The 19,956-nt window shown below is 28.8% G+C and overlaps 1 protein-coding gene across 1 annotated transcript; it reads right to left on the reverse strand.

Moving 5' to 3' along the window:
• Positions 1–9,006: 9,006 nt before the first annotated feature.
• On the reverse strand, positions 9,007–11,242 carry LOC110697836 (bidirectional sugar transporter SWEET9-like). Its single transcript, XM_021875235.1, has 5 exons — positions 10,909–11,242; positions 10,490–10,703; positions 10,138–10,329; positions 9,908–10,027; positions 9,007–9,738 (listed from the first exon to the last, which is right to left on the reverse strand). The coding sequence occupies exons 1-5, from the start codon at positions 10,998–11,000 to the stop codon at positions 9,397–9,399; spliced, it is 960 nt and encodes a 319-aa protein (XP_021730927.1). The 5' UTR covers positions 11,001–11,242; the 3' UTR covers positions 9,007–9,396.
• Between the last annotated feature and the right edge of the window lie 8,714 nt (positions 11,243–19,956).

Below are 19,956 nucleotides of genomic sequence, written 5' to 3' on the forward strand. Positions count from 1 at the left end.
AAATTTTGCTCCTTTGACTGATATGAACAAAACTTTACTAAGAGTGAGGAAATTAATTATCTTCTATTAATTAATTAATATCAATCAAGCAACAAGATGTTTTTACCTGACACAAGATTTTAAAAGAATAGGAAATTTCAATAGGAAAACAAAAATTATTTAGCATTGCAAGTATATACATCCTATATTTTAGAACAGGTACATTATAATTTTAAAACTTAAATGTTAATGTTAACAACAAATTTATGATACTATACTAGTAGCTATAGGACATAATGGAGAGTTTGACCATTTGACCCACCTATTGTAAGAACAACTATGGTGCATTGGTGCAGTTTGCTCCCTCAATGCACACGAATTTTCTTACACAATTATATTATTACCTTTGTTTTAAATTATTTGCACATTAGTAATTTTTAACACTATTCCCTTGATTAAGTTTAATTTGACTATATTTTCTGCTAATAAATAAAAACAAATAATATTATGTTATTGAGCATGTCTCAATGTATATTATTTCAATATACCAACTTTTTTTAACGAAATTTTTATCAAAATATTATTATTGATTTAATAGTAAAAAAATTTTAGAACGCATAAAGTCAAAATGGTATAGCTATTTTAAAACGAAGGAAGTAGTCGTAATCTGAAACCTTTATTGCCTATCATATCAAATGGGGTGATCATGATGTCTTTCTGAAAAATGAATCTTGGCAGCAATTGAATGATTTGCCCTTATTAAACAAAAACGAAAGGGACGCATAATCTGTTGATACGATGGGTAAAGTTATTAGTTGATTAACCAACACTTTTTTCTGCCAAAAATGTTTCCTAAAGCTTTAATTTTTATTCTTGAATCAAGTATGAACATGCATGGCTACTTTTATTTGTTTATGTTCCCAGTACATGTAATACTTGTCAAGTTTTTGATGGTTTACAAATTTCATGGTTTATTATTTTTTTTAACAAGGATCAAAAGAAAAGATGCCATGAATGTATGACTTTTCATGCATTTTGCTGGGTAGGCTTCAATGCCCATGAAAAATATACATGTGCTTTTGGATGACATCAAACATCTGGTAGGTCATTTCTCCAATGCTCATTCTTTGTCATGTTTACAGGAAAGTTGATCATGCGGCTAATTATGTTACAGCTTTGGGTCATCATATGCAGGTATAATTTTGAGTCGCCACATGTAGATATATCAGGATGTAGATCACTTTTTGACCTCGATAGTATACGTACTTGTAATATATTTTTCTTTAGAAAATGTAGAGTTTAGTATTGAGAGAATTAGATTTAAAATACACGCGATGTCAAATTCAAAAAATTTATACGTAAACTATGTTAAAAGTGAACGTAAATATATTTTTACTTTTTACGCTATCTTTTTATGTATTTTAGGTGGACCTATATTAGACTACTCATGAGTTAGATTATAGAATGGAAATACTGGACTAACCTTTCTATATTTGTTCTTTTTAGAGCCAAAAAAAATGGCAAGTTATTATTTTCATAGTTTATTTTCTAACGAGGGCCAAAGACAAGAAGCCATGAAAGCATGACTTTATTTCCATTCTTCTTGGGCAATAATTAGTAAAGAATAATAGCAAACAGAGAATAAGATGCAAAGAAACCAAGCAAGGTGTCATTGGTACTTGTACCTTATAAAACTTTTACATAAAAAAATTATACTGTGGTTCATTTGGTAAGATTATATTCTACAAACTAAGGACATTAGTCATTACATTAGACTAAATTAGTATAATACTATAATATATTATAAATAGTATAGCCAATTGTAGCAAAGCTGGAGCCACATGACTTTTACATAGGATTATAACCATTCATCAAAAATTAAAAGGGTTTTTAAGGGGTTTAATTTAGACCGCTAAAAGCTAACAAAGTGGGAAGAAAGTACGGACAACATCCCTCCAAATTATAAGGCATGGGGAGTCATTTGATAGTGCACTTTGCTTTGTTTCCTTAGGCCTCACATGGTTTTAGGATCTTAAGAGATATCAAAGAAAAGTTGGCAACATAAATTGTGCCCTTAATGGTGAAAAAGATGATCAATTTGTATGTTAATTAGGTAATTAATTAGCAATTAACATTATGATGTTGCTTCAAATAAAGATTTTAATTATAGTAGTGTATGGTGTTGTGGTTGTCATTAGGTGTTGTGGAATGTTGTCATGTTGAGTATCATGACGCTCTTTAGTTTGACAACTCAATTTACAAATGGCAATTGACCTAAGAATGAATTGAAGAAGCTACATTTGTGCAAAATTTGAGCTGGATCAACTCCAAATAAAACTAATGAAATATTTTACTTATATATATATTCTTAGAGTTATATGTCCTTAGAGTTTGATCTAGCAGCTACCGTCTCTTTATCAAATTATCAATTAGATAGACTGATAATCACGGGAAATCTATCTGTAAAAAATAACACACTTGTGCATAACAATTGGTGTTACATCACTTAAGCAAATTAATGCTTAAGAGATGATGTGAGGAACTTTCAACAACCTAGTAAATGTCCACTTCATTCAAAAAGCAAAATAAAAATTTCTAGAAAGAAAGAGTGTGCTTCTACAAAACTTTGACATGCAAATAGTGAAATTTTAGGTGTTAGTCGACAAAAATTACTTTGTGAACGAGTAAAAGAACTTGGGATAGATTATTACTTTCTGAATGAGTAAAAGAACTTGGAATAGATTGTCAATTTCTTCCTTAAAGATTAACCGCCTATAAATAGATCGGTGTAACAGTGCACACCTTTCTTTATCTACACATACAACCTAAAGCCACAGAGGACCCAATAGAAGCAATTTCACGCCCCTCTCATATAAGAAAAGTGCCTGTGCTATCATCACCTAATAAAAGGGCTAAACCCGGCCCTTTAGCTTTCCCTAGAATTAGGTTCTTTTCCTATCAACCTAAGCATTATTATTGATACTAGTTAATTAAGTTCATAAGTAAGGTAAATATCCAAAATGCAAAACATATTGAATTGGTCATCTTTGCAAAGAATACAAACAGTCTATAGTAGAAATTTATTTGTCACCATAAAAACTTATCAGGATCAACAAAGATCCGATCCTTTCTAATTTTTTACTACAAAAAAATGAAATCATTCATAATGGATGCCCATTATAAGTGAATAATGTGGATAAAAGATGGGTAATTATAGATAAAAATTGAAATCTCCCAAGGGTTTAAGAAATCTCCTTTAATTTTAGATATGTTTTAATCAAAAGAAGTACAAAATATATCTCACACAATGTGTAAATTTATATCTCATACAATATCTATCCATACAAAATACGCATGAACATCCACATACACAACTTGTGAAGAGTCAATTGTCAGGTAGGCTAACTTCAATTAAACAACGTTATTATGGAAAACAAGTATGGTCCCTTATATATTATTAAATCAAATGAATTATCTTTGAAATATAAAATTCAATTAAAGCCCACTAGTTAAACTCAATCAACACACGATATGAAGCAAATTTGTTGCTTGAATCCAACCCAAAATCCAAGATATTAAGCAGTATGATAGGATTCTTATGACATCGGATGTATCATAAGATTCATAACCACTAAGCTTGACAAACTTTTGCCTAAAACATGTAGCCCTGAGTTTTGAAGTATTGTTGCTTTGTGACTTTAGGTGTATTACATGAGCAAGTATGTCATCTAACATGTTAAGCCAGATTAGACTGCAATCGAAAGAAAATTAAAATTCGATCTCCCAACAAATATTATTGTCTTTGCGTTCCAAAACTATACCACCGAGTAATAATCTTATGCATGGTAGTAAATTAGCAATCATGATTGATAATTGTGAACACAAAGTTGCAACATTATTTTATTTTTTTTTCCTTTTTGTTCCTAATGTTTTAATTTACTTTGTACATAAGAGTTTAAATATCTATGCTTCTTTTTGTTCTTCTTCTTTTTGAGGTAGAAATATCTGAACGTCTTGCTTTTGTGAGGAAGGATCCTAGTATTTTCTTAAATCACATTTAAAATATTATCACATTGCAAAATAATAATATTATGGAAAATGATAAACATAGCCCTAAGGGCTATGTATAAGAAGCTAAAAAATGAAATGTTTAGGATAAAGTAACATTAATTACATCGATATGCGTGTGATTTTGTCATGAATTCCCAACTTAATTTCATTTTATAAAGTATATTTAATGCTTATACTTCCTCCGTTTTTTTTTATTGCATCATAGGGTTTTGGAGGCAAAATTTGGTAGTGGAAAAAAGTAAGAGAGAGAAACGTAAAAATACAAAATTGTCCATGTAATGTAAGATAAAATAAAAAGTAAGTGTGAAAAAGTAAGGGTATGTTGGGTATTTGCAGTGTGAACATAGATATTTTTTATCCTAAAAAAGAAATGATGCAATAATAAGTAAACTTCCTAAACTAGTAAGTGATGCGATAAAAAAAGAACGGAGGAAATATATATTTCTACATATATATTATCCTAATATTATTATAGTCTTTTTCAGTAAAAAAAAATAATAATAATTATATGGGGAAGGTTTGACCGTGTGAAAGAGACCCCTCAATCATGCAATAGCTTAAGTTGATAGCTCAAATTGTTATCTACCGTTGATAGTGAAAGATCTTTGGTTTACAGCTTTCAAATAATTTTGACAAATAGAGAAAAGTGGTTTACTTAATTCCTCTTTTTATATTTGTACTTTTTTCAAAAACCAATTATATAGGATTGATTTTATAAACATTGTTGAAAAAGTTAATTTTGAGTCTATACATTCATTGAATGGTGACACTTGTCATTCTTATTGGAATTTATTTCTTCCAAACATCTGGCTATAGAATTTTTGGAGTGTGTTAATTTTGTTGGTAGTCACAACTTTCAAGACCCCAAAGTCACACCGACTTTTCAAATGTAACTAGCTAATTTAATTAAGGGTTAGAGTGAATCTAATGTGTTACATGTACCCTAGCACCTCTCGGGGGTTTAGAAGGGTGCTTACATAGAGGCGATCAACAAATTGTCCAGCCCAAGGTCCCAATCTGGTTTGATCTGAAAAGAGTGTGGGATTGGACATCCCTAAAAACGTGTTGATATAATACAAGTTTATTAATAAAATAACAAAATTAAAGTTTTGATCGGTAACAAATTTTGGTGAATCAATATATTTCAATCGACATGTAATAATGTATAATTTATGTTCATTTTTATTCAAGCGATGAAAACAAAAGCAAAGCTAAAAATAGTAAAAGAAATTAATATTAAACAGAGTACGTAAATAGAATCAAAGCAGCTATAAATGAGTGCACGTAAATAATGTCTATATGGCAGAATTTTCTGGCAACTCAAATTAGAGTAATGTAAAGGTCGAAATTAGTATAAGGAATACTAGTTATGAATCCCCTAGCTAATACTTCGTCCGTTTCAATTTAGTTGACACCTCTCTTTAGTCACGTTTGCCTATGCACAAATTCAACCATTAATATCTTTAATTATCAATAAGTAAAAAATATGAAAAGTTGATATTTTGAAAATATATATCGTAACGAATCTAACAAGATTCCACAGGACTATATTTTTTATTACGTATAAAGCACGAAACGCGATTAAAGGGGAGTGTGTGAATAGTGTTAAAGTCAAAACGTGTCAATTAAAAAAAACGGATATATAAGTATAGTAATATAAACTTTTTTGTGTTTGAAACTATTGTGTTTATTTAACAACCTCTATATGCCCACATCAGTTTAGGACTTATGATTTTATCACTAACCATATCACTTTTAAACTCAATGGCTAGCTTCATCCTTCTAAAATTTAATCTAAGTGTAAAACTTTATTTGGAATCTCCTAGTCAATTTTAAGGATTTAACAATAACGCTATTTGAGAACCCAAATAAACAATAACTAAATTTGAGCAGACAATTTATGATCTTTATTCCGTAATAAAGGTAAAAAAAAAAAAAAAAACACTAAAACAAAGATACTCTTATATAATCAACACAAGTCCATTGAAGGAGAACATTTTCAAATTTTGACTAGATTCCATAATCTTTCTTGATGGGTGGGTGATTATTAATTTCAATGGTGACCTTTTCTTCCTCCATGCATCTACTTGCTCTTTTGGTCATAATTACTTAATTAATAATGATTATGGTTAATAAAATTAGCTAGTGACCGAGTTGCGGTGCACTTTTAATTAGTTGTGCACACAATTAATCACATGACGCAAATGCTTTTGGACTAGCATCACCAAACTACTTGTATTGTGATGCAATATTTGGTATCTTCTCTCCATAATTAGGAAAAAACCAAAAAAATACAACTTTATTTGATTGATTGATTTATAGGGTGTATTTAACATAACTTCCACTCCATTTCATTTTACTTTTCCACTTCATGCTTTGTGTGCTTAATTACCTGATTTCTGAAACGATATTTAAACAGCTCAAGTCATGTTGTAGTATGGGATTGTGTGCATCCAATGAATCTATTTGTGCAAAGATGTAGATGACCATGAGTATTCATAGACGCGTAATCGTGTATACAATATTCTTGTATTAAATGAAATATAATTACGTGTGATTTTGTTAAATTTGTACTGTTTTGTTATATAAGTTTAAAATAAATATTAAATTATCATATGCAATTCATGTCTGTTAGTCTCTTCTTTTTATTATAGGTGTATAAATTTATAAAGAGCCAATTGACGATGTAGATGAGTTCCAATCCTATTCCAATGTTTTATTTACTATCACTACATATCTTACCTTTAAAGTTGCGTCTACCCACTAGATCGTCTATCTAATTGTATGGTTGTTGATCTTTATAAAGGGCAATTGTACCATGGTTGTTGATCTTTATAAAGAGCAATTGTACCCTAGCACATTTTCAGTCCCTTTGACTTGAAATTACTATTCCCTCTTTTTCTTTTCTATGGTTATTTCTATTTTGGACAATATTTCCTGGCTTTGGTTACAATTTCTAATTACTACGTATAATTTTACACACTTACCTTCATATTTAACTATATTTAATGCAACTAGCTATTTCTATTTGCTAAAATATTCAATTAGTCTCAAATCATCTATTCTCATTTACTAAAATATTTATCTATTCCCATTTACAAAATATTTGTATACTTTTAAAACAAATATTCACAGGCCATTTTACCTACACCGAAAGTATTTTTCTTAATACTTGTGAAAAAACCCAAACGTAAGCATAGAAAAGAAACGGAGAGAGTACCGATAAAATGTATGGTGTGAATTCAGGAGGAAAACTTGAGAATCTTTGTGCTAATTATTAATTAATTTTGTACTTTATGATCTACTGTAAGTCTGTAATCTAGAAAGATTAAATCAACGTTAATTGTCCATATTATATTAATTAATGCATGAACTCAACAGTGACTAAACATTAGCATATACGATTTTCAAAGTTGTACATGAGCCTTTCTTTAAGCTTAAAGTTGCGGTATTTTTGGACCTACGCTGAATTTCATACTTTGCATCATTGACTATTCTAGTGCTAGTAAATTAAAGGTGCCACATAAATACTAATTAAGGTTTAATTGTTTAATCAATGTATGATAGTACTTTTAGTTCATGTTAAGAGAATATGCTTGAAGTCATTTTTTTTTAATGTTTTTTATCCCACTTAAAGATGATCTATGTAATAAAGCTTCAACGTAAAATAGCTAAAGGTTTTCTTTTGAAAACATAAAGTAATGCATTGCAAGTAGTTATGTATCATACTATAATGACATGCACACATATATAATATTGGCTTACATGTTTTTCTTTATTATGCATTGCTTCTTGATTCCATTGTAAGTATCTAATAATTAAATTTAGCGAATAATTGTCTATTAGGAAAGAAAATGTCATAATAATGTTTTTTAATTTGTTATTGAATGAAACAAGAAGGGAGAATGATTAACATATAAAAACGATGAGATATTTCACCCATAACCTCATCTATTGGCTTGGCTTTCTGATGGAACCCTTTTGAGCATATATGTTATCAAACTCTCTTTCAAAATGCAATCGGCTTGTGTATGACTTAATGTTGCTTTATCATGGTATAATTGGTATTAAAGCATAAAATTCTATATCTTATTAGGACCAAGAAGGGTTTATCCACTGATTTGATCGAAGAATGCAAAATAGAAAAATTCCATAACGGTTCAACATCAGAATTTTAAGCATGTTTGTTTATTGTTTAATATTAATCCATCAATTTTGTTGAAATTTCATTTTCTTATTTATGGACAATGTCATGTCCTTTGCACTTAAGTAGTTTTATTTCTCTAAATCTTAGCTTCTTAACAACTTTCTCGTTTAGATCAATTGAACAACTATCATAATTGCTTGAAAAAAAAATGACAAATAAAAAGAGATTGTACAAAATTTAGATATTTAACCAAGCTGTTTAAGTAACACATCGAACAAAGGACAAATTTCAAATTAATCATCTAACTCAAAATACACTTCAAAATTAAAAAACATAATGATGAATTATTGTGTTGGTGAAATCCTTAATATATCCCCTTTTTTGCCCTTTTTGTGGCTAAAATGTTTCATTACATGAAAGTTACACCTAAATGAAACACGTACATAACTTTGTTGAGCCACCAAATGCAATAAGATACATTGAAAATGGCAGCCATGCATATTGAAAGCTTACAAAGCTTAACAAATAATTTGAATGAGCTTAACTAAATACTAACTACCATATTAATTGGTGAGAATTTCTATAGGTAATCAACATGAAAGAGATCATTAGAGTGTATAAAGTTTAGTCAAGTAATAAAACAAAAATAAATTACCAAACTTTGATAATGATAATTTAGTATTGTTAAGAGTAAGATCGATTTATTTCGCTTTATTTTCACTATAATTTTCATATGGCCGTTAACTAACGATTAATTATCGCGTACTAGAAAAAAAAAATAAATCAAAGCTAAGATATTTTGGGGGCAATGATAATTTCAATTGAATTAAGAAGTGTCTGGTACAAGTACAATAGTCTACATAAAATAATTATATTTACTACTAAAATGAAATCTATCTTCCCCCTATAACTTCTTGCAATGAAATTATTAACCTAGTTAGAGAAATACATGGCAAAAGAAATAATAAAAGTACAATGAAATACTCCAATTAAATCTAGAAACATCATAAAATATACATCAAATAAATAATTTTAGCCTCCCTATATTTTCTCCTCCATTTTTTCCAAACACATCCATGTCACCTTTGTTTCCTTTTATTGCTCCCTTTAAATTCCATTTGTGATTAATGGACCCACCAACATTTTTTATGCATCATCTTTCATCAACATAGCATATATAGTGTGGACACCCAAGATACTTAGCATGCACCTTCTCCACGTGGCACATCGCCATTGGTCGCTTTCCCATTAATTTCCTTAACAATGTTGTTATCACCCTCATTATTATTGTTGTTCACCTCAACCATCTCCTCTACAATAACTTCAATAGCTTCAGCTGGCTTATTTTGTTGCTCATTTTGCTCAATTTTCTCAACTTTTCCAAGCTTTATATCAACAGCTAACTCTTGAAGTTGCATGATATTTGTCTCTTTAATCATGAGATCACCATTGTTGTTGTTTAGCTTCTTCTTTGAATCCTTGTATATCATGTATAGTATCATTTGTATAAACCCAAAGGCAAATCCAAGGATGTTTGGCAACTGAAATAGATAACATTTCAAATAAACATCAGTTGTCACGTTACTAGCTAGTTCAAATTATATTATATACTTTTTATATTTATATATATGTTGTTAACGTGACAATTAATTCTAGATGTTAAGAGTACTAAAACGGGAAAATATCATTAGATTGGATAAAGTTACTTACAGCAATGTAGAAGTCCTTAATGAGTAATCCATAAAAGAACCACATAATCGCACAAAGTGTGAGGGAAAATGATAGCCAAAATGGCATGAATTCTACACTCTTTGTCTTTATCACCATTCTCTGCAATTATTTCCATCAAAAGAAACATTATTAATAAATAATCATGCATACCTTAGATTTTTTTTTTTATTTTTTTTATTTTTTTTTTGAAATGAATAAAATTTACATACCATGACACTAAGAGGAGCAGCAAAGACACAAACGGAGAAGATGCCACAGATCCATCCAACAACGCTTTCACGCATACCGCCTTTCGACAACATATTGTGCTCATCCAACCCATGAACAAACACCATGGTTGTAAGCACTATAAGCCCAAAAAACCCTACATTGAATAGTCCCAACAACTTGAATGTGTACACCTATACAAAATAAACCATTCATTAGAAAATGTTACTATTTTTGTAACTAGTGAATTTTGATAAATATATATACTCCCTATATCTCTAAAAGTTACAAAACTTTTAGACACGGAGGCAGTATTTCATACTAACAAGATCGAGAATGAATCTGTGTAAGTACCTTGGCTTTTTTAGGAGCGTAAATGAGGTAGATAATGAGATAAGAGCCTTCAATAGCACAACCAATGGTGTTGATAGTGATGATCATAAAACCATTCTTTTCCTTAATGAAGGCATAGTACAACAATAGCATGGCACTAAATAGTGCAACTGAATAAGGTATGGATTGAAACCCTAGTGTTGATTTCTTCTTGAATATCCTCCAAAATGTTGGCCTATATATACCCAAAAAAAAAAAAATAACATAAATCAAATATAATAAACCAAGTTATAGTACAACATATATACTAATTATAAACATTGTACTTCCGTCTAGATTCATTTGTTACACTGTATCAGTTCTGACAATGATCGATTACAGTGTGAATCAACGTGACTATTAATTCTCGACAGAGTGAGTTGAGAGACGGGAGAACTTACAATGGAGCCAAGTAGACCCCAAAGGAAACAATGTTTCCAAGGATGCCAAAAAGAACGGTTAATTCATGGAGTTGAGTAGCTGAGAATGCCATTTTGATAAGCTCAACCTAAGCTCCTTTTCTGATTAATGTGATTACGGAATAATAATTGTAATTAAGAAGAGGAGCTAAGGAGAGAAAACTAACTTAAAAAGCTAGAGAGAGAAAGATCTAGAGAGAGAAAAGAGCTTATTATGGCAACTGCGGCAAGAAAGAGTATGGAAGCCTTGGTATTTATAGGAAGAATGCCAATCGTATTGATGGCGTGTAAAAGAGAGAAAATGGAAAGATGTTTTTTCTTTTTTAATATTTAGTTATTAATACTTTAAAGCAATTTTATTTTGTTGTATAGTATTGCAAAACAGCTCAACTAGCAATTAGCAACAATAATTACCATGTAATGCATTAGCAATTAGCATTACATGGTAATTATTGTTGATTGTTTAACTTAACTTTTGATTGGTATTATCAACTTTGCTTCCTCAACTAGCTTATGCTATTTAGCAACTTTCTCACGGAGGTTCCACGAATGATAGAGCTACTTAGGCCCCGTTTAGTTCATCTTATATTTGCCTATCTGAACTTATCTGATCTGATCTGATCTGGTTTGATCTGATCTGAAAGTCTAAATTGACCAAATTTTGACCTTAAGTGTACGATAATCTATAAAGAAAAAATATATGAAATGGGGTCTTGTTAGATTCGTAATAATGTGTATTTTATTAATATATAATTTTCATAATTTTTTTCATTAAGAAATTAAAGATATTTAGCGATAAAGAACTGCACATAAAACGATATTATGATCTGAACTTATTTTTTCTGATCTGATCTGAACTGAACTTATTTTTTCTGATTTGATTTGATCTGAACTTATTTTTTCTGAAATAAGTAACATTAAGTTGAACTAAACAAGGTCTTAGTGGGTAATCCATCATTTTATCTATATGTTAGGCATAGTTAGTACTAAATGTAACAGAGTTGGATTACACTTTTCCATTTTTACGTAAATGTTGTCACGTTGAAAATTTATAACCAATCGAGTAAAACAATTTAATGGCAAATGCTATATCTACCTAGCGGTAATTTTATCATTTCACTTATATACCGCCGGTATTTATATACTAGGCATAGTTAGTATTGAATATATGGAGTAACTGAGTTGGATTGCACTATTTCATTTTATGAATAAGTATTGTTACACGGTCACGCCAAATAAGTGATTTACCGAATGGGCAGAATAACGGTTTTATGTTTTATTTCTGTCTTTAGAGACCAGCATTTTCTTTCTAGGCTGTAAGCAATAGGAGTAGTAAACGTACCAATCAAATACAGCTTCGTACTTTTAAAAATAAATTGACACTAGCTTTAATTGTAGTCCCTTGATTTTAATTTTAATTTGTTACTATAGCTCCTTTAATTTTCTCGTGCATATGTTCTACGATTTACGAATTCTCACTTTTAAGCGAGTTGATATTTGAGCTTGGACCAACAACACAGCTAGCACCTACTAACTTGTAATTCGGGTCTCCCAAAAACAAATAAAAATTAAAATATCTCCCAATATATTTTTAACGAACTCATAATAATTCTTCATTTATTTGTTGTATTTTGGTAGATTGGTATGACTTTATGGCTATAATGCTATATATAGCTGTCTTTTAAAAAAAAAAAAAAAAAATTAAATTGTTGCAAAATTAACTATTTCTTCTACTCCGTATTACAATAATTTTTTTTACAAGAATTTAACATTGTTTTGCTTTATTAGAACTTATTTTATATACAATAAAACTTATATGTAAACTCATCAAAATTTTGTGAACATATTATCGATGTAGTAGAATTAATTTTCTTTGGTCTTTTGATATTTGAACTCAAAGAGTTTTTATGTGAATATATCAAAACTTATTTTTATAATTAATAGCGTAATTGTATTTGTCTAATTTATCCCTGAACTTATATTTGAGGAAATTTATACTAGCACTAATAAGACAATAAAAAATAAACACCATATTATATAGTTGATCCTTTAATTAGAAACGTGCATGGTAGATATTTCTAACCTTCTATATTAGAAGGATTAGAATTTAGAATGACAAAATAGAATCATACAATGTTAGAATGTAAGAATACACCGGCCAAAACCATTTGATGTACTTAATAAATATTTTAAAGTTAGAAGGATGTACTATATTTTTGATGTAATTAATTTAGAATATTATGTTCCCCTATATTTTGTATTATCTATTTATTTGACAATTATATTTTTTATTATTTATTTATTTGACAAGTACCACTAATATTATTTGTTTCTAGAGTGAATACGTGTATTAGCATAGATATATTCAATTTATATAGAAAAATAACTTTGATAATCAAACCAGAAAAATAACTTTGATAATCAAACCATTATATACATCGTACTCCGTACTTCTAATCTTCTACTAATAGAGTATTGTAATTGAGCAAATAATTAAATTTATGACTTCGAGTAACAAAGTTTATATATATAATATATATATATATATATATTTTTTTTTGAAGCTGAATATTCAAAGTGATAATTATTTCCTTAAATACTGTATCTTGGATATAAATTTAATTCAAAGGAAATACTAAAACATTTTATGAAAAAGTATATTTCTTGAAAGAAATTAAAATAATTTATAGGGCCACAAGGCAGGGCACAAAAGAAACAAGAAGCAGGGTGTTTGTAATTTGACAGCTAGCTTTCTCAGACCTCATTGAACTTGAAAGAATGGGCTAATTGCTCAACTTCAGTAACTAACCACTGATTTATTTACTGTATTTATTTTTATTTGATTGGAGGGAACCACTGATTAATTTAATTCAATCGAAATCACAATTTTTTTTTATTTTTTTTTTTGGAAGAAATCGAAATTACAATTAAATGTATTTAATTAATGAGATTCCTAAACAATATTTTCTTTAAGGGAATCAATCCATTCACTTCTTTGATTACTACCCCAAGCCGACTTTCTTATTTTTCGGAGTTGAAACCAGACAACATCATATATATCAATTACTTATTATTTGGTCTAATTTTAAGGACTATGTTCTATGGAGTATTAATTAAATGCAAGTCCATGCAACTAACATCTTATCCTTATTTTTAAAGAACCTTGCCTGTTTAACAAGAGCTGAATTAAGTTGTTATTGGTTATGATTTGATATGATATGCGCCTTCTTATTAGGAATAACACAAAAAATTTATAATAGTAAAGCATTACCTCCCTCTTATTAGGAAAGATTCAAAAAAAAAAAAAAAGGCAAAATTTGCTAGAATAACACAAATTATTGTGTGGGTGCACTCAACAGACGAACTTTAAGTGGAGCAATAAACAACACAAATTTTGAGGATTGGCTGCGGTAAATGACATAAATAATTTCCGGTGTCGAAAATTTCATTGGATTGCAGCTACTTTTTAAAAAAATAAAATTAGCCCCTCCTTCCCTTTACGTGACTACTATATATAATCTTTGTAATTGGGATTTGTCTAAAGTTATCACACCAAACCCAAAATTTACCCATAAATTAATCAAAATTAATCATACAAAACCCTAATTTCATACAAAACCCTAATTAATATGCATGTCTTCTTCATTTTTTGTATCAAAACTAGCTTACTAAGTAAAGGAAACACTGGTCAAGAGTCTTTGTCTTCAACCTTCAGCTTAGTCTTCAAGGAATATAGTCTTTGTCCTCGTCTTATATATATGTGAATGGTAACTTACGATCACCTATTTCATAGAGTAGAACCGATTATCAAGTTTAGTGACTGTAGAAGTCATGTAAATTTCATTGGAAAAAAAGTAGCCGGAGACCGGAAATCATTTATGTCATTTACTACACCTAACCCTCAAAGTTCATGCTGTTTATTGTTCCACTTAAAGTTTGTCCGTGTTGTTGAGTGCACCCAAGCAATAGTTTGTGCTGTTCTAGCCAATTTTGCAAAAAAAAGTTAACGATAAAGGCCAAGCCAAATTAAAGAGATAGAATACTAATGTATAATACTGATACAATCAAGCATGCCATGCATGAACTCAAACACTCCTACCTAGCTACCCAATCTTACATAAACCTTGCTTTAGTTTCAAATTTTAAATAATAAAATAATTATAACAAGCACATTTGCAATACGGTTATAATTAATTTGTTTTTATAATTAGTTCTATGGGAAAAGAGGTTACTCTAATTAGCATATACTTAAATAATTATTATATATTTAATACTCAAAATAGAAAATGATTTACTCGAATAAACAAATATTTAAATTAATTTTTTTTATAATTAGTTGATATTACTGATATAATGAATCACAAACCAAATGTGGTCACGCACCATACATTTTTCAATAATCTTCCACTCAAGTTTTTTTGGAAAGGGGGATAGAGTAATGCACCATGTATATATCCAACTTCTAAAGGAATTGGAGATCTATTAGAGGATAAGGATTTGGACTAGTCATTTATTTTATTTGAATAATGTTAGTTGAAGCAAATATTTTAGTTTAATTGTTATTCTCATTCTAATAATTGAGTTTGAAATTATTGGACTTCAAAATAAGAAAGGGAAATCTGAAATCACCACTTTAAAACGTATTATGACCACATCAAAATGCATGGCACCATCACAATTACTAATGGACGACGCAACCCTAGCCTCCTTACGTACTTGTAATATTATCTCTCTAATATCACAAACAAAATTATGAAAATACAACCTTTAATTAGCTAGAATTTTCATAAACACATATTATATTTTCATTCACTCACGTCTCAATCGATATGAGCACTCGTTTGTAAGTAACAACACTAACAAGAAAATTCTAATTTTTACTATATTATTCAAATCATGATATATTTAGTGTGCGCATAAAAGCCCTTACTAAAATGGTTATTGTAGATATTTTTTGTGATTTGAAGTACATATTGCACCTTTAGACCTAATTTTATATATTCAAATTAAAGTCATGCTAAGATATTTTGTATATTACCTTTGTTCTTATTATGTGCAACAAAGTTATATTTTATGTCTCACAAATAATATCCATTGTTGCACATAATAAGAAACAAAGGTAGTATTTTAATTTAACTTACTAGAGATCGGATATCGTTCAAGGAAATGTATAGTATAACGCTTGAATATGCGTTTCACGATAGCCATAATACATAGAAGCTAGGGCTTGGGTGATTACTAAATTGTGCTTTATTTTCTAAAACAGCCATAAAAGAATGTATATGATTCTAAATAACTAATTATAAAGTAACACTTTTGAGGCTTGACTTAGTGTTGAAGTTACTCAAATTAGTCAAGTGTTTGATAAAATAAATTCAAAATGACTATTTCCTTAACTAGGTTCTTTGATGGTGATTTTTTATGCAATACGTGAAGTATATAGTAGGGCTTGAATAGAAGCCAACTCTTGATTTTTCATATAGATATAGAATTGGTAGAGATGATATTGATTGTGGCTATTGGTTAAAAATGATCAATAGAGTGGGCCATGGTGGAATAAGACATGGCAAAAGAAGATTATCGAAGAGGAATATATTGGAAGGAAAATCATGTGTGGTTTATTGGTTTTAAGTAATTGTTAGGTAATTATTTTTTTGTTTGTTTATGGGATCATTGGACAAAACATACTCTTACAGTTGTTGATAATACACGGTGGTAATGATAATTACGAATGATAATGAGACGAATTTAATTTATGGAGAGATAACCAAGATCGCATTATGTACTAGATATAAGTATATAACTTATAGCATGAGAACATTTCATGCCAAGATTTGTTTCACATGATATATATAGAAATCATATTCAAATTGATCTATCTTTTCCTCATTTTTTTTTATTTATTTATTTATTTTTTTATTTTAAGTTTTGGTTATGTGAAATTGATTTATTAATTTATTTGAATTTCGCTTTGTAATTATTTGGTTTGTTTGATTTTACTGATACTAGTTTAATTGAAAATGACAATAAACCAACTCTTAGCTATCAAATTGTAATTTTAAATTCAAATTAACACATTTAAAAGTAAACCATATAAGTTTGTATTTGTATCACGTGTAACACTATAATATGATTCATATATACTTCATAGTAGTGATACGAGATAATAATTGAATCATACACTCGCACTAAACATTATATTTTTTCTTTATTTATGTAACAAAATTAATATTATCACATCATATTATTATTAGTAATTTTATTATGTGCAATAAAGAAAAACGAACTATATAGAAACTAGAAAGAAGAAAGAAAGGAAGGAGCCCATAATATAGTTTTGGCCTTTGGGGGTGGCTCAATGCCTCAATGGTAAGGGTAAAGAGAGAATAATATCTGTTATTCGGCGCAGTCAGGCCATTTCATTGTTATACCAAACTATTTTTCACATTTCTCTTTTTCATTATTTAATTTTTCTGAAAACAAGAAAAGAAAAGAGAGTTGATAATAATTTGTAGTGACGTAAAGTATGAAAACATGGACTAGAGAGAGACAAAGAAGAGCAAAGCAAGGCAGAAGAGTTGTGTACGGTTATTACTTTACTTTTTATTAATTACTTTTTCTTTTTTTCCTTTATTTATGTCTCCTAAATTGAGTAATCATAGTTCATGACCATGCACGTGACTCATAGTATTAGACCGTTATGTTTAAATAGCTTAACCTTTTAAATTTTGCCTTACCAAAAATGTGATGTTTTGCCATGACTTATATTAGCTTGATTAGCAAACATGATTAGGAAGTTAAAGTGGTTCATGTTTTCAAGCGAGAAATTTATGCGGCGAACTGACTAGTTAAGGAAGGATGACTCAATTAGATAAAATCAACGTTTCTTTCAAAAAAAGATAAATACAACCTTTTGCTTTACCTTTATTTATATAAATAATGTGTTATTTTGTCCGAACTTGATTAGAAAATATAATTAAGAGGTTAGAGTGGTTCATCTTTTACTGGAAAAAAAAAATTATGCGAGGAATTGACTAGCTAATTAAGGAATGGCTAGACTTAAACATAATCGACTTTAATTTGTAAAACTAAAGTACGGAACCTTGTTAAAGTCTTACTTCCTCCGTTAAATATTAATTGCAACAAAGGAATATTTTATGTCTCACAAATAATACCCCTTTGTTGTAATTAATAGTTAACGGAGGAAGTATATAAGATCGAATATTAGAGGTGTGAATTTAATTTCCACGTTTATTCCTCCATAGTGGTGTATTTTTTTTTTTGGTCTGTTTTATTTGCAGTTGTTCTCATTAAGTAACATAAAAAAAATTCCCTCAAAAAAAAAAAATATCATAAAAAAATAAATGTTTTGCATTATTTTTCTATCCATGGCCAATTTATATTATGTTTTATGAAACTTAAATACTTACTTCTCTCATTATGTTTTTTGAAATTGTGAAGGACCTTTCTTGTTGAAGTTGATGTTTGTTTGCTAGTTGTTACAAGAAATTAAAGCTAAATGCATAATTTGATTAGGTAGCTACTGCCTACTAATATACTAATGCAGCTCAATACGAGCATATACATTATATTATTACATTATTTATACATTCCCTCTATTTCTTAATTAGTGTATCATGTTTAATTTTTCACTATCTATATACTTACCTTTTTTTTTTTTTTTTTGAACGGCATCTATATACTTACTTTGATCATTTATTATTATTAATGTATAAATGTAATTGTTATTGCGAAAAAAAAAGAGTTTATTGGATTAATAAACTAACAATACATATATTCATGATGTTAACTTTTTACTAGTATGATGTTAATAGAAAATTAAAATTATTATATATAGAATATTGGTTAAGTTAAGCATTGACATCTATCACTTAAATGATGCACTTGTATAAAACAAAAAGAGTACATGACTGTTTAAGAAGACAGTTAATAAACAATTTTATTGGAGAATTTGAGTGGCGTAACTTTGTTTCGTTTGGTGCCGAACTTTTTGTATTGACTGGTTTAAGTCTAGAGTTTGTTTTATTATTTGGTTTTTTTTTTTTTTTTTTTTTTGGTTGTTGTGGTAGGAGTGGATTTTATGTTTTCTTTTAGTTTGTTGCTTTATTTATGGGTTCTGCCCCTACTCTCTTGTTAACATTCAAGATTTTGATTACTTGGTGTCCTTAATACTACCTCCGACTTTCTTTTTTTTTCTTCTTTTTTTCTTCTTCTTTTTTTTTTTTTAATTTTTATTATGTGCAACTTTGAAATTTTGTATATGTCTTAAATAATACTCTAAAATTGCACATAATAAAAAAAAAGGTAGATTTTAGGCAACAATTAAATCATGACCTTATATGTTGTTCTTACTACTACTGAGGCAGCCAATAAGTGAATCCATGGTAAAAATTAAAAAGTTTTTAAGGTTTTTTTTTTTCGTTTGTTTGTTGCAAATCAAAATAAGTACATTCCACAAAATATCTCATTGCTCTTGTCAAAAAAAAAAAAAAAATCTCATTGATCTTTCTCGATGTTATGGCTTTAAATTTTTAACCTTATTATTATTCTCTTTTGTAGATTCAGTGTAAATTTAACGTGCATGTGCTGCAAGTAAAAAGAAATGTAAATTTATTATTAGTTATCTATAATATTTGGCTGGAACAAATTATAGAGCTAGGAAAAAAATTAAAGAGAAATTGAACCTAGTTTAGGGTTCATGTTACTATGTACAAGTAATTAGTTAAATGCGGCTCTACATTAATCATGGATGGAGCTCTGACGCTTATTATATAAATATAATGAATAATATATGACCTAATTATTGAAATGATCGTATTCGATCCGTCCTTATACCTAATAGTAAAACGATATAATTTTAATTTTATTGAAATACTGTATGTATCTATATGGGTCATTCAATTATTCCTTTGTATGCATGTATTGCGTAAATTAATATCGTTCAATTCAATTTCTCATTGGTGGACCATTAACTATTTAAGTCAACTAAATTGACATATCAATCTAATC

This window comes from Chenopodium quinoa, unplaced genomic scaffold (assembly GCF_001683475.1).
Source record: "Chenopodium quinoa cultivar QQ74 unplaced genomic scaffold, ASM168347v1, whole genome shotgun sequence".
NCBI lineage: Eukaryota > Viridiplantae > Streptophyta > Magnoliopsida > Caryophyllales > Amaranthaceae > Chenopodium > Chenopodium quinoa.

Excerpts from the sequence above, each read along its gene's own strand:
- LOC110697836 (XM_021875235.1), bottom strand. The coding sequence starts at position 11,000 with ATGGCATTCTCAGCTACTCAACTCCATGAATTAACCGTTCTTTTTGGC. Across the intron at positions 10,704-10,908 it reads GGGGTCTACTTGGCTCCATT|GCCAACATTTTGGAGGATAT; the intron begins GTAAGTTCTCCC and ends GGGTATATATAG. Across the intron at positions 9,739-9,907 it reads TTAAGGACTTCTACATTGCT|TTGCCAAACATCCTTGGATT; the intron begins GTAAGTAACTTT and ends TATCTATTTCAG.